General features: G+C 57.6%; 1 protein-coding gene across 5 annotated transcripts in view; it reads left to right on the forward strand.

Moving 5' to 3' along the window:
• Positions 1-11377, forward strand: part of TBC1D16 (TBC1 domain family member 16) — an 84385-nt gene extending 73008 nt beyond the window's left edge. For all 5 annotated transcript variants that reach the window (XM_067714739.1, XM_067714736.1, XM_067714740.1 and 2 more), the window contains exons 9-12: positions 2-188; positions 2260-2439; positions 5002-5148; positions 5939-11377. In XM_067714739.1, coding sequence (XP_067570840.1) covers positions 2-188; positions 2260-2439; positions 5002-5148; positions 5939-6187 — 763 coding nt within the window. In that variant the 3' untranslated portion in view covers positions 6188-11377. The remainder of the gene's footprint in view (position 1; positions 189-2259; positions 2440-5001; positions 5149-5938) is intronic.
• Positions 11378-14572: the final 3195 nt, after the last annotated feature.

Here is a 14572-nt window from a genome sequence, read left to right on the forward strand (position 1 = left end):
GGAGGATCCTGCTGAACTATGCGGTGTACAACCCAGCCATCGGCTACTCCCAGGGCATGTCGGACCTGGTGGCACCCATCCTGGCCGAGGTCCTGGACGAGTCAGACACCTTCTGGTGCTTTGTGGGTTTGATGCAGAACACGATCTTTGTCAGCTCTCCTCGGGATGAGGACATGGAGAAACAGCTGGTGAGGCTCTCAGTTGTGTATGGCTTGGAGGCTGTGGGTCAGCAAGCAGCAGAAAGGCCAGGGTCAGCCTTGCCAGTGGACTGTGGGGGCTTGGCCCTGGGCCTCTGGGGTAGGGCCAGCTCCCCCAGGAGGGACGCATGCTGTTCCCAGGTCCCAGGACACATGTTGCCATCCCCACCTCACACTCCTGCAGGTCCAGAGTCTAGACTGTGCAGGGCCTTCCCCTTGTGGCTTCCCACCTCCCTGCATGTGGCATCCCAACCCAGGCTCCCTGGGAGACAAAGAAGGGGGGGGGTCCCTATCACACCTGACCCTGTGCTGTGTAAAATGGTTCCTCAGGTGCATCTGGGCCCCTTGCAGGGGTCCAACATAGCCAGGGTTCTGGGGGTGGGGATGGGAGGGGCTCCTGAAACCACCTCGAGGCCCGCTGGGTAGTTGTCACAACCGTACCTCCAGGGCAGCAGGCTTGCTGTGCGCAGCCGGCACCCCTCCCTTCATGGCCTCCCCTAATCTACACAGACCAGGCAGCACTGAGACTTGGGAGCGAGGAGGCAGAGCTGGGTAAGGCAGGGCCAGGAGTGCGTACTCTTTCCTTACGTAGCATCTGTGCACTCCAAGCACCTGCCGGGTGCTGCTGGCACTGGGAGATGGTCTCAGGTCCCCAGTCTGCAAGAGATTTTTGGTCTGGAAGCTGACAGTGTGAGGAAAGGATGCTGGGTGCCAGGGAGTGATACAGAAAGAGCTCTGGTGATAGAGGTGGGAACCAAGACAGGCGTCCCAATGTCTCCTTGGACTAGGCCGACCCAATGGCACGTGGGGTCTGGCCCTGGACACTGTCAGGCCTGCCGAGACTTGGCTGAGAGAGCTCTCTGGGCAATGGCACTGGGTGCCCTGGTCAGGTTGGTGGCCCACATGCAATGAGGGTCGAGCTGAATGGAGGGCCTCAAATGCCAGGCCAAGGAGCATGTCCCGTCAACTTGCCATTAGGAAGCCGTTGAAGACTATGGATGGTAGAGCAGAACACAGCAGGGGATTGGACGAGGGGGAGCCAGGAGCAGGCAGGTGGGGATTGGAAGGTGCCGGGCACCAGAGCGGGGGTGGGGGGCACCCGTGAGGGAGGGAGGGGGTCAGCTGCGTGCCTGGACTTGACCCTGCTGTGGGCCACTGGGTGGAAAGACTGGCCAGTCGGGAAGGGTCCTCAGAATCAGTTCCCGTGCCATCCCAGCAACTGTCTCAAGTAGGAACAATGGGTCGCTTGTGTGGGAAGGGGCCTGTGAGTCACCAAGCCCCCACCCCAGGATCTGGCTGGGATCTCAGCCGAGCCTGCCCACTCTGTGCTCTCTGCATCGGCCCTGTGATGTCAGGTTTCCACGGTACCTGCGGAGGCAATTACGGGCTCTGATGCGATTCGCCCCTGATGGGCTCCGAAGCACGTGGCCCCGTGACTTGTTAGCTGCCGGAGATTGATTTTACAACGGTGCTGGTGAAGTCAGCAGCCAGAGCAGGACGTTGCCAGAAACAGCCTCCATCTCGTCCCAAGTCACTGGGTGGTGACCTTAAGTGCAGGAATTGAGCCTCTCGGGGTTCAGAAACGCCCCCTCTCTGTCCTAAATCAGCTCTGGAAGATGATGGATCTTGGTGATCAGAGCGGAAGGTGGTTGAGTGGGTGTGGGGGAGGGGCGTTGTCAATGGATGATCTGCTCGACATCCCAGAAGGGAGGGGGCGTCAGAAACAGCTCCATATGGCGCCTGAGGGTCTTCCTGCCACTAGCCTCCTGGTCCACATCAGGGTGCTGTGCTCTGCCTTGCCCTGGGCCACGCCACAGCCTCCAAAACAGTCTGAAATCTGGGCTAAACTGACAAAGACAGGTGTGAGCCAGACTTCCAGCGACAGAACAAAACAAGTGGGTGCAGTGACATGTAGCAGGTAGAGACCTCACGCGTGGCACACAGGCTTTGGCGGGCGGGAGGGGTGGACCGAGGAAGGGCCTCGGTGGGAGTGGGCTTCCTGGGCCAGGCAGGCAGGCGTGCTCGGGGCTGGGGGGCTAACTCATCTCGGCCTCACCCCCAGCTGTACCTGCGGGAGCTGCTGCGGCTGACGCACCTGCGCTTCTACCAGCACCTGGTCTCACTGGGCGAGGATGGCCTGCAGATGCTCTTCTGCCACCGCTGGCTGCTGCTGTGCTTCAAGCGGGAGTTTCCCGAGGCTGAGGCTCTGCGGATCTGGGAGGCCTGCTGGGCCCACTACCAGGTGAGTCAGGCGCGGTGCCCAGGGCTGGGGGCTGGGACAGCCGTCCTGCACCCAGTCTAAAAGGAGGGTGGGGTGCCCACGTAACCGTGCGCCTCCTCTGGGGTCCCCCTCCACCATCCCTGACCCCCCGCAAGCCACAGTCCGCCCCTCACATGGCGACTGCCTTCCAGTCCCACGTGGCCAGCCTCAGACCTGCAATTCGCCTCCCAAGTAACCGAAATCGATGCAAATTGCCCACTGACTGCACTCATTACCACGTTCTGGGGCTGAGCACGCTCCTGTCACAACCAATCAGCGTGAAAGACATTGCGGGGCCGAGCAGGACGCCAGTGCCCACAAGCTGGAGCCAGTGCCCGCCCGCCTGCCCCCTCGGGACGGCTCAGGGAAAGGGCCCGAGACCTTGCTTCCCCATCAGCCCCTCTGAGAGCCCGGGCCTGGCCCACTGTCCCCACCCAGGGATGTGATTTCCACTTGCCATCCACTGTTATCATTGTCTCCTCAACAAATTCCCCTGAGAGCGTCGAACTGGCCCTGTCACACAGCTTTAATGCCCAAATTAGCAACAAGCTGGCGACGTGAAAGGATAGGCAAGTCTCTCTGAATCCATCAGCCTTAAAAAAAAAATAGTATTGACGCATCCGGGAGGTGGCCAGGACCCTTTCTGCAAGAGCGGGCTCCATCCTCCCTGTGGCAGCCGGAGCAGCTTGGATGAGACAAACCTCGCTGTTACGTGGGCACGCCCACCAGCCCTCGGAAATGTGCATCAGCGTTTCCCCTCCTTACTAATGTCAAAGAAGGGTTATGTCTGATAGAAGTGAGTGTGAACAAATGTGGTGCTGGTGCCACAGGCTGTCTTTGTGTTCATCCATCCTCACCCGCCTCCTGCTCCTGCCCCCAGCCGGGCCCAGGTCTGGGCCGCGATTCCTGCGTGGGTTAGCGTGCTCGACGTGTACTGCAGGCTGGAATCAAGGAAGCATTGGCAAGGATGGTCCAAAACACTGGATCACATTTAAAAAAAAAAAAATTGTGTCCACTTTGCAAAGCCTCATTGCATGTTTTTCCAGCAGCAAGTTTGCCACCCTCGTGACATCACATTTAGGCTAATGTTACAAGTGAACTCAGAGCATTACCCAACAAATGGGGCCATTTCTCAGGCTAAATTTAGCCACATTTGGCCCCACCACTTGATCAAATTAGTGGCAGGAGATTGGAAGCGGGGGGTAGGATGATTGTAGTGGGCGTAGGCTAATTCATTAGAGTGAGCTCGTGGAGAGGGGGGTGGTCACTACCAGCTGCTTTAACTTTTAAAGTGTCCCCAGAGTGAGAAAGGCTCTATTTCATTCATTTATGATACTTCTAGTTTGCCCTCAGGGGCTGCACTGCCCTGGGCCTTGTCCAGTGAACTGGGATTAGTCCTGTACTGCCATCCAGCCCCATTTAGAATGTGCCCCACCTTTTCTGCCCCAGAGTCCTCTCTGAGAGGAGGTAGACATGCACCTTCCTCCGTCCTCCCCCCTCCCCCCAGCCCTCCGCCAACCCTGGCCACAGTTCGAATAGCTGCAGGAGGATCGTTCTGAGCCACATCAAGGCCATTCTGGAGTAATTCAGAGGAAGGGGCTGGGCAACCCAGAATGGTCTCTTCAGAGTGGGTGGGGTGTGGGATGTTTGCTGCCCATAACTTCTGCCCGCATCCAGGGCTCCTCCTGGCCCTGTTTGCAAAGGAACAAAGTTCTGTCTGGCTGGGTGGCCGACGTCAGGAGACTAAACACAGGCTTCCTGGTGGTCCTTGTCCTTCCTCTGCCCCCGAGAGCAAGTGTGACTCAAAGGCGGTGTGCCCTCAAAGTGTCCGGGCCGGAGAGCGCACAGGATGTACCCCAGCCAGGACCAAGTGCCGGCTTCCTGCTGTGGGCCAGGCCTTCTTTGCTGGGCAGCCATATGAGGCAGCCTCCAAGGAAGACAGCAGAGTCCTCAATGGGCTCTGTAAAGCTGGTTAAAGATGGTGGGCTCGTTGGGGAGCTCCATGGGGACCGTCGTGATCTGCCGTGCTCTGCTCTGAGGCTCTTCTCCCCACTTTCTTATCAACAAACCTAAGAGTCGTCTCTGGGGCACGAGTTGGGACGTTTGGCCTGGAGGCAGGAGGACAGCGACCAGTGGGTGGGTGCCAGAAAGTTCTTTCTCAGTGGCGTGTTCTGTGACCCACTGGAGCATGTTCTGACACACTGTCTCTCAAGAGAATGGGCACGGGCCAGCCTTCAGAGGAGCATGTTCTTTGCCCTGTGCTGGAAAGCCTCCCAGAGGGCTCCCCGGAGGGTAACAGCAGCCCGTGGGTGGCCAGCCCCTTTGTATGTCACAGCAGCCTTTGGATAGAGGTGCTCACATTGGCCCATTTGCAGGTGGGGAAACTGAGGATGAAGGAGGCTTCTGGGCTTGCCCAGGGCCACATGAACCCAGACGACCTCACCCCGAGCCCTTACCCCGCACCTCTGCACTTGGCCTCTACCTGCAGGCAGGCCCTGGGGCTGGGTCAGGGGCCTTATCTGAACCCAATCTCTATCTCCCCAGACAGATTACTTCCACCTTTTCATCTGTGTGGCCATCGTGGCCATCTACGGGGATGACGTCATTGAGCAGCAGCTGGCCACCGACCAGATGCTTCTGCACTTCGGAAACCTGGCCATGCACATGAATGGGGAGCTTGTTCTCAGGAAGGTGAGTGTGGCCCCTGCATGCAGGCCCGCCCTCCCATATACAGAGCCCCACCCCTTCACTTCCAGAGCTCCGCCCACACACTCCAGCCACCCTGGGAGCTCCTGACCAAGGCCCAGTGGTCAGCATGTCTGGCAGCTGCTCAGGGTGCCCATCAGGCCCTGGCAAAGAGGCCTCTCTCCTCATGGACTGAACAGATTACCTGGTTTGATGGACAGGTCCTCCACCTGCGGTACCTCAGTCCTAGCCCAGAGCCAGGAAAACTGAGCAGGAGGCTTAGGGAGGGGAGGTGGACACTTTTCATCCGAAGTTAGTGGAACAAAGGGCGCCTTTGCCACCTCCCCACTTCCCAGGCTCCTGCTGGAGTCTGCTTCTTAAAGCTCTCTGGTGTCTCCTGGGGGCAGTGAGGAGGGCCTGGGGTCAGGGTGGGGTGGGTAGGAAGAGGGTGGTGGAAACAGACCCTGCAGGGCGGAGAGGTGGAGCCGTGGGGCCAGGCCGAGCCAGGGAGGGACAGGGTGGGCCCTGTGCCGCTTTTGCCTGCCCTGTTCACCCTCCATATGAAGGCCATCGGGGGAGCCTTCTTTGTGTCAAGCCACATGGGAGCACTGCTCCGGGTACCATGTGAGTCCCGTCCCTCAGCTGGATCACGGTGTTGAAAGGGACGGGGCAGGCAGAGCCCTCGCCCTGACCTGGCACAGGGTGAGCCCTTGGGCGCTGGCTATTGCTGCCCCTGCTCTCGGGCCACTGGCTGTCCCCCAACGCCCTCGTCACTGCCTGTCCTCTCTGTTTGCAGGCAAGGAGTTTGCTCTATCAGTTTCGCCTCCTGCCGCGGATCCCCTGCAGCCTGCATGACCTGTGCAAGCTGTGTGGGACTGGCATGTGGGACAGTGGTTACATGCCCGCCGTGGAGTGCACAGGCCAGCACCCGGGGTCTGAGAGCTGCCCATATGGGGGCACTGTGGAGACGCCTTCGCCCAAGCCCCCCAGAGAAGGCAGGAAGGGCCCAAAGACGCCCCGGGAAGGCTTCGGTTTCCGCAGATAGGTTGGGCTCCCTGTGCTAGACGAGGGGTGAGGGAACCTCAGCCAGGTCCCAAGCATGGGGGAGGGGGTGGGGCTGGGCTTGGAGGGGATGGGATGGTAGAAACAGAAGGAAAATGCCCTTGGGCGGCATGAAGGGAAACTTTTCATATTAAGGACAAAAGCGGAGTCCAGAAGTGACAGAAGTGGAACCCGCCAGCTGCCCAGAGAAAAGTCACCTCCCAAAAAAGCGGGACCAAAATGCACAGCCATCCCACCTGGACACGCAGGCTGGCTGGGTTCTTGTGTTGCCTGCCTTTGATGGCTCTCCACACGTCCCAGGAATTCCTCCAGCTTCATCAGCCACTGAAGGGTATTGCCAGGCACTGGGAAAGGCAGAGACAGAAGGAGAGGTCTTGTGCACCCACCAGTGCCGGGGAGTGCAGAACAAGGCGGTCCTGTCCAGGCCCAGAGACATCTTTGCAAGCCGGACACACCCGCCTCATCAGGCTTCATTCTCTGAAAGAACCAAACATACTCCACAGCTTCTCCAGCCACAGCTGCAAAGCTGATGTGAAGACATCTGCCCCCCATCCCCCCGCCAAAAAAAGCCCCACTGATTTCAGGGTAAAGAGGTGTAAGAGCAGCGGACTGGGGGCTTTCACACTGTCCATTTCAACATCCTGTCCTCTTGGTATGTGAAGGAATCTGCTGCCTGAGCACAGGCTGTTGAAATGTTGGATTCCTCTCCCTTTGTTGGGGAATGTCTGCATTTGGCATTGTTTAAGGCCAGCCTCACCAAATACTGCAACCAACTGGGGTCTGGATGGGTTGAGGGGTGTGTGTGTGCATGCAAAATCATCTGAAGGGAATCTGCAATGTTTGAGGGAAGGGGTACTATATTAACTGACCAACCAAGACAAAGGCACCTGAAAGTGCTAGAAAGACTCCCACTTCCCTGCAGGGCCTGCATTCTGCCATGAATGCCAGTCTTCTGTAAGTCAGCTTCTCAGGTGGTTGGACGCAAGAGTGGCCACAGTACGGTAGCCATCACTCAGGGCACCTCTGCTTTCTGTGTGGGAACCAGGTCTTCCCAGCAAGCTCTCCCTGCTCCCAAAGATTCTCATCAGTTGCTCCTTCTGGGATTTAGAGAAGGACAGATAAGGGCATGGGAGGGCTCCCAGCCAGTGTAAAGTGGTGGAGCCATTTGCACAGGAAGCCACCTCTTGAACTGGCAGGAGCAAGGAGGCTGGAATCGTTCCTTGAATCCTCCTGCACATTCTTCTGGGGAGAATGATTCCTGACGTGCTGAGAGTCATCGCGGAGACGCAGCCCGACTAAGGCTTCTTCCTGCCCCTCAGCTTTTCCCACTGGGACCTGACGCTGCTGGATGGCGCCACTTTAAAAAGATGTTTATCAACAGGAAAGAGGAGTTATCAGCCCCCTCCCTTCTCAGCTTCTCTCTTCTCCATGAGCCCAAGTCCTCCAGCAGGCAGGAGACTGACACTGGTACTTCCAAGTTCCTGGCCCCTCTATCCAAGAGTCTTTCGGAGAGACCATCCTGGAGCCCCATCAGTGCCCAGATCTTAGGGTACTGACCATTACAGTCCAGCAGCAGGATCCAGGCTGGATGGGGGTAGACTTGTGCTCTGCTTCTGGGGAAAGAAGATTGCCTTTCCATCCGGAGGATGGCTCCTGATCCATTATGGAAATGGCTTGAGTTACCCAGGCACTATGTTGACCCTCCTCTAGAGACCACATCCCCATGAACAGGCGTAACAGTTATCCATTGCCACAGTAATGCTACATAACAAATAGTCCCCAAACATGGTGGCCTCAACTAGCACACACTTTTACCTAGCACGTGAGTCTGTGGGGCAGCAGCTCAAGCTGGGCATTTCTGGTCTGGGTTGGGCTTGCTCCCATGCCTGGAGCTGTTAAGTCCCAGGGGTGTGCTCACACATGTCGAGGTGTGTAGAGGTCAGACTTGGCTCTGCTCTGTGCTTCTTGCATCCTTCCCGCAAGCCAGTCCTGGCCAAGGCGAAGGTGCAGAATCAGAAGTGTACAGGCACCTTCCCAAGCCTTGACAGATGCCCCCCGTGCTGCCACCTCAGTGGCCAAAGCAAGTCACATGGCCAGACTCAGCATCTAGGGATGGGGAAATGGACCCTCCCCTGCAGTAAGAGAAGTGACATGGCGAGGGACTGGGATTCAGGGAGGGGTGAGGAACTGGGCGGCTGGTACGGGGCTGGAAGAGTCTACCAGCACCACAACAAAGTCCTGGTCCAGATAACACTGTTTTGGAGCTCACCTTCTACCAGGGGCGTGACTTCCCCTGAAGGGGCAGGAGATGCCTAAGCGGAGAAAGGGTGCTCCCCCCTCATCCTCCGTAGCAGAAGAACGTCCGTGCATTTTACAATACCTTGTGCCTTTGGGTTGCTGTGTGCGGGGTGGAGGGAGAGGGGTCCCAGGCTCCCTCACTTTGGAGGGTCCTGGGTGGAAAGTGCTCATTCTGAAGCTCCCAGCTCCCACAGCCCCTCACCCCCACGGCTCCCCAGGACCCTCCCACCTCTCACCCTATGGGCTGGGTGAGGTCCCAGTGAGATCTGGGCCTCCTGGAGCAGCCAGGACCTCGAAAGCTGAAGACCTGGGTTTGTGGGCTCTGCGAGGTCCCGCTGCTCCGGAGGGATGGAGAAGGCCCGCCCCTGCACGGCTCCCTTAATCTGGATGCAATTAGAGGAAACCAGCCAAAAACCCTGCGGCAGCTGTTGCCTCAGGATTATTCCCAGCCAGCAAAAGGCATTAGGGTGATAATTCAGTCATTAGACTTTTAGCCTTCCCACCGCCAGAACGTGCAAATACAGGATAATCAGCCCAGCACGGCCATCCTCGGCGATACTGCTTATTTAACCCATTTTTTCTAAATGACACTTAATGTTATTGGCTGGGGTGCGTGTGCATGCATATTTAAAAGTTTCCCCACTGCTAATGTCTGTGCTGACGTTACATGATGTCGTCGGGGCCTCTGGGAAGAGCGGGCACCTTTGATGCGCATGTGCTGGCACAGTGAGGGCAGTGGGGCAGGGACTTACCAGCCCAGTGGGGCTTCACCCTCTCAGGGAAGGTGGATGATGGCAGGATGAAGCTGGGTGTGGGGAAGGTGGGCATATAGTGGGGTCAGTGTCTGGTTAAGTGCAGAGGGGAACAGTGTGCTATTCCAGAAGGTTCTGACTTAAGTCCCAGCAGGGGGGACTTGGAACTCACAAGTCAAGGGAATTGGAGTTCTTGAGCCAATTAGAGGGGTGGGGATAGGCAGGCTGGGAGGGGTCCCCAGCCCATCTCTGCAGAGGAGGAGGGTCTGCAGTCCAGAGGGCAGTTCCATTGGCGGCCTTGGTCTGAATGCCATCAGCAGGCAGCGCTGTGTTGTCCTGATCAGCTGAGTGTCAGGCAGGACAGAGAGTTTTGAATCCAGGACCTTTGAGTTTTCTGTAAAATCCTGCTGGGGGCAGACAGCTGGACAGGATGAAGATGCTGGTCCTGAAATGAGGGCAGTGGCTGGCAAAGGTCACCCAGCTCTGACCTTTGATGGGTAGGAAATGGGGCAAAATCTGTGGACCACAGTGGGGGACCTCTGTGGCTCTCCCCTCAGTTTTTTGTGAGGTCCCTCTGAGCTCTCTTGTCTGCTTCTTGTTCGGTAGAAATAGCTGGGAGGAGGGCAGCCCCCAGGGTGGTGGGAATCTGCTCATGGCTGTGCCCTGCACCTGCGGAAGCCTCCATCCTCTGTTTGGCCTCCCCTCCGCCATGCGAGGAGGCTGGAGGGTGGCAGGAGCGCCTGGGTTCACCCGGCCGAGAGAAGGAAGCCTCTTCCAATTTGTTTGCCCAGCAGAGGCCCCCAGAGGCCGCCCCGCCTCAGAGGAAGGAGGAGGAGTTTCCCTGGGAAACCCCACACAAGAGCGGAGGTGCAGCCTGCAAGCTGTGCCGCAAACCCATAGCAAAGGGAAGGAGCCTGCGGGTCTGGCCTGAGGCCAGGCGCTTCCTCTGGAGACCCTGGGGAACCAGATGGCCCAGGATCTGATTAGCCCTGGGTTTCTAAGCCAGGCTGCAAGGCCGTCCCGAAGTGAAAGCATTCTTTCCCCGCCCGTCCTTGGCTCAGAGGGAACTGCCCCCAAAGTTGTGAAGCCTAAGAACAGGGCTCCCCTACAGAGGTTGCGCAGTGCTGCGTGGAAGGAAGACGCTTACCTAGGGGTCAGGAACCTGGTTCTTGTCCTGCCTCTGACCCTTCCCAGGTGCGTGACCTTCCTGCACTCTGAGCCTCGGTTCCCTCATCTGTAGAATGAACGGCGCTGCCCTCCCAGCCCGCCTCACAGGACTGCCGTGGGGACTCTCCAGGTGAAGCTGTCATGAAGATGCTTTACCAGCCCCGGGGGCTTCACCTGCCACTCAGGGAAGAGACCACTGACCTTGGCCTTGCAGCCTTGGCGGAAAGGCGGCATGCTCACAACCCGAGAGCTCGCCCTGCTTTGAGAGTCAGCAAACCCGCTCCCTTCTACACGTCCACTTTGCTGCATGTCCCCGACTAAGGGGGACCTCTCTGTGCCTCTTCTGTGAAATTCACCCCATGCCACCCCACTCCTGCCATGAGGATAACCGACCATAAGCCATGACCTTGGTGACCCCGAGAGGTGTGTCTGTGTGCCATGTGCCCAGCTCTGCATCAGGGATGAGGTCCAGGCCTCGGACCCCCACGGCTGTGAAACCCACTCAAGCAGGGGGCTGTGGCCTCCTGGGTCAGGCTGTAGAGACTGGAGAGGTGTGTCCCTGGGCCTCTTGGGGGCAGGGCGGGCATGCAAACAGCCTGCAGGCATCTGGCCGTTAAACACATTGTGCTGAATTTCTAGGTAGGAAAGTACATTTCAAGTTCAGAGATCAAGTCACTTGGTCATCTTCTCTCCAGCACCTTGTGTTAGTCAGAGGGCAGGGTTTCTGTTGTTTAAGGGAAAGTTTAATGAAATTACCAAGAGATTACTGATGTCCGTGGCTAGCATTCGTTCTGTGTATTTCATTTTGTTTTCTTTTTTAAATACAATCGCCCACTGGTCAGGCCATGCCCCAGGCTCGGGACTGGCCACCCAGACCCCAGGGGCCACGGCCCCCACTGTGCTTCTGGCTCTCATGGATTCCACTGCAAAGTAAATAAAATCATATTGACAACAAACATACGCTCTACGGCGCCTCTAAGGAAAAGGTCCGGCGAGATTTGTTAGGCCAGAATGTGGCAGGTTCCAGTGCTGGGTAAAGTGGGCTCCCATTGAAGAGCAAGGAGGGCCGGAGGGCTGGCCAGCGGCACAGCAGGCCCTGCTCTGGGGAGCCTGGCTGCAGGCCCAGGGGTCCATCAGGCATCTGAAGGGGACGGGGCGCTCGGCCTGCAGCAGGGAGGAGCTGCTCGCCACCAAGGTGGAGAGGTAGTAGGAAAGTGCCTGTGAACCCCAGTGACCAGGGGCCTCAAGACTGGCCCCAGCACCTGGAAACACAGTGTTTTATTGAGACTTGGCTGCCAGGGCTCTGATTTCAGGAAAAGCCGAAGACTTGCATTTGTGAACTTTCTACGGAGGCAAAGAAAATGAATTTGACCTTGTTAAGGGTGGGAGTTAAAGGAAGAATTCAGGCATCAGCTTCTCTCATCTCCATCCCCTGGAGCCCTACCATAGGGAACACGCCCCAGGGATTACAGGGAGGTGGGCAAGGGGGCTGGGGCCTGTCCTGGTTCTCCTGGACCGTGCTGGTGGGTGGAGGGCTCCCAGCCCTAACACGTGCCTGTGGGATTGCGAGCTGGTTTTCTGTGGTTTTGTGTGTACCTTTTCGTCCCTTTGCGTGAGAGGGGAGGAGGGTGCATATGCCGCCCTCCTGAATGTCTGCGCCCCTGGGGGTCTCGTGTCTGCAGGGTCTGTCTCATCCTCCACCCACCTGGCCTTGGCTGAGACGACAGAGAGCTTTGTTACCCGTTCTCTGCAGGCCAGGAGTGCCCCTGCCTGAGGCTGGCTGGCCACGTGGCCAGGAGGGGCAGCAGCCCCGCTGATGCATCAGCTGCCGTGCCTGGCTGGTGGATCCACTTAGACGTTCTCTGTCCTTTTGTGAGTGGGAGGCGCTGCTTCCCCCTCATGCCTGGCCTTAACCTGGGATCTGAAGTCGCCCCTGATGGCCGAGTGCAGACAGAGAGGGAGCCTGGAGTTCAGGGGCACCAGCCCTACCATCACCACCCTCCAGGGCATGGCTGTGGGTCAGTTCGTCCTCAGAAAGGGGCAGTCCCACCCCACAGAGCAGCCCTGCAATGGGTCAAGGCCATTGTGGCCCTCACCTTGGGCCATGCCCCTGCCCGAGAGGGCCTTTCAAACCTGTTGGGCAGCTGGTTTCCTGGGTCTGGCCCAGCCAGGATACTCCATCAGGTGTTTGTCTTTGCTCTGTTCTAGTTCTCCCAGAAATAACAGCCGTGTAGTCACGGGCACAGGGATGTGCTGCCCTAGAGCCAGACTCTCCAGGGTGGCCCCTGGAAAGACCTGGCCTCTGTTGTCCTGTGGTCCTGAGGGCTGGGCCTGGGAGCAGCTTGTCTGTTGTGGCGCGGACGGGCCATCTGCACGGTTCGCTTTACACCCCTGCTAGCGGCAGAGACACCCCCGCCCCGCCCCTGGGGCCCATTCACTTCAGAGAGTGAGCGTCCTGTGCACCACCCTAGTCCTATCATTCCTTCATGCATCCGTTCAGCCAGCCCCACCAGGGAGACGGGTACCATTGTCCCATGGACCTGCTCCAGGGACCCGAGGCTGAGCACACCAGGTCACTGGGGTTTCTGGGGCGGGCAGCACGTACTCTACAAATGCTCCATGAGCAAAACTGCCTTGCCGGCCCTGGGAGAAGCCACTCAGTGTCTGCACTTTTGGGGCCCCCGGGGCAAACCTTGAACTCCTCGGGTCTGAGTGGCCTTTGGCTGCAGAGACTCAGGTGAGCCAGAAATGTCAGAGATGATTTTCTTTCAGTCAAGTTGAATCCCATTATGAGCCCTGCCAACCCAGTTAAGTCTCAGTTGTTATTGGTGTCTCTTCTTCCCCCCGACACCCACATGAAGACATGCAATGAACAGGGGTGGGAGGGATCCCACGCAAAACGTGCAGGGGACTCTCTGCTCCTGGCCCATGGTTGCCACTGAGACACCTTCTGTCCAAACCCAAGGAGCCCACGAGGTCTGGCTCTTTCCTTTGACTGGGGCCCTGGTGCCCAGGTACAGCTGCATCTCTACCCCCATCCTGTCCCTCTGCAGGGAAGCCACCGCCACTATACACACACACTCACGTACACACAGGGCGGGGAGGCCTCAGCCAGGCCCTTTCCCTCCCCGGTTCCATCGTCCACCTCTCTTCAAGGACCACCAGCTTTTAGAACAGAACCCACAGGAGGCTGGCCACAGGCTCCTTCCCACCACTCGGCAGAAACCTGGAGGGGAAGGAGCACAAGGGCTTGACAAGCCTGGGAGATGCTCGGAAGAAAAACTACAGTGAGAACAGGGCCCCAATCATCTCTGCGCGTTATTGGGCCACATGAAGGATCTCACTGTTAAAGGGGTTGTGTCTTCACACACCCTCACCTCCTCATGGCCATTGGGGAGGGTCCCACCCAGCCACTGCCATGCTCTCTGCAGACTGGAGGACACCTGCCAGTGGCCTCATGGGCCACATTCAGTTGCTGGCCCTGGGACACCCCTAAAGTCATCCCTCCTCCTCAGTGGACCCCCTCCCTTACCTGTGAGGCCCTCCTCTCTCTGCATCTCAAGAGAATAACCAGACCTCTGGGCTCCTGGGGCATGTACTGTGTAATTTAGATAAAAGTGGTTTGAAAATATGCTATTCATTCTCTGAATGTGATAATACGTCTGCCTTGATAGGTCAGATGCCACAAGCTCTTTCATCGGCGCTTTGACATTGAACAAACGAAAGCACTTTATATTTTGAGTTGTTAGAAAGAATGGCTTAATGGTTTTCTAAATGGTTGTTTGGATGCTGAAATGAAGTTGGTGCAACAGGGGGATAGTGCCACAGGCTGGGTATAGCAGCCCCTCAGGAGGGAGAAACAGGTTCAAAACCCCCTCAGCCAGTAAGAGACATGTGCAGTTCAACAAAGTGGGAAACCTTCATCGGGGACCAAGCACAAAGTTCACGGGGTTCATTGATTACTGGCCATGAATAAGCACAAATAGAAAAAGACATGGAGGGTCCTAGTGGCCACAAGTTAACGGTTAGTGAGCCCAATTGTCCGGCAATTTTAAAACCTAACAGTAGAATATGGCAATGGGCAAGGCCCAGGAAGCCCTCTGGGATAGGAGGTCAGAGCTTTAGATCAGTTCACTGGAGAACTATGGCCA

The sequence above is a fragment of the Pseudorca crassidens genome, chromosome 19, assembly GCF_039906515.1.
Source record: "Pseudorca crassidens isolate mPseCra1 chromosome 19, mPseCra1.hap1, whole genome shotgun sequence".
NCBI classification, from domain to species: Eukaryota; Metazoa; Chordata; class Mammalia; order Artiodactyla; family Delphinidae; genus Pseudorca; species Pseudorca crassidens.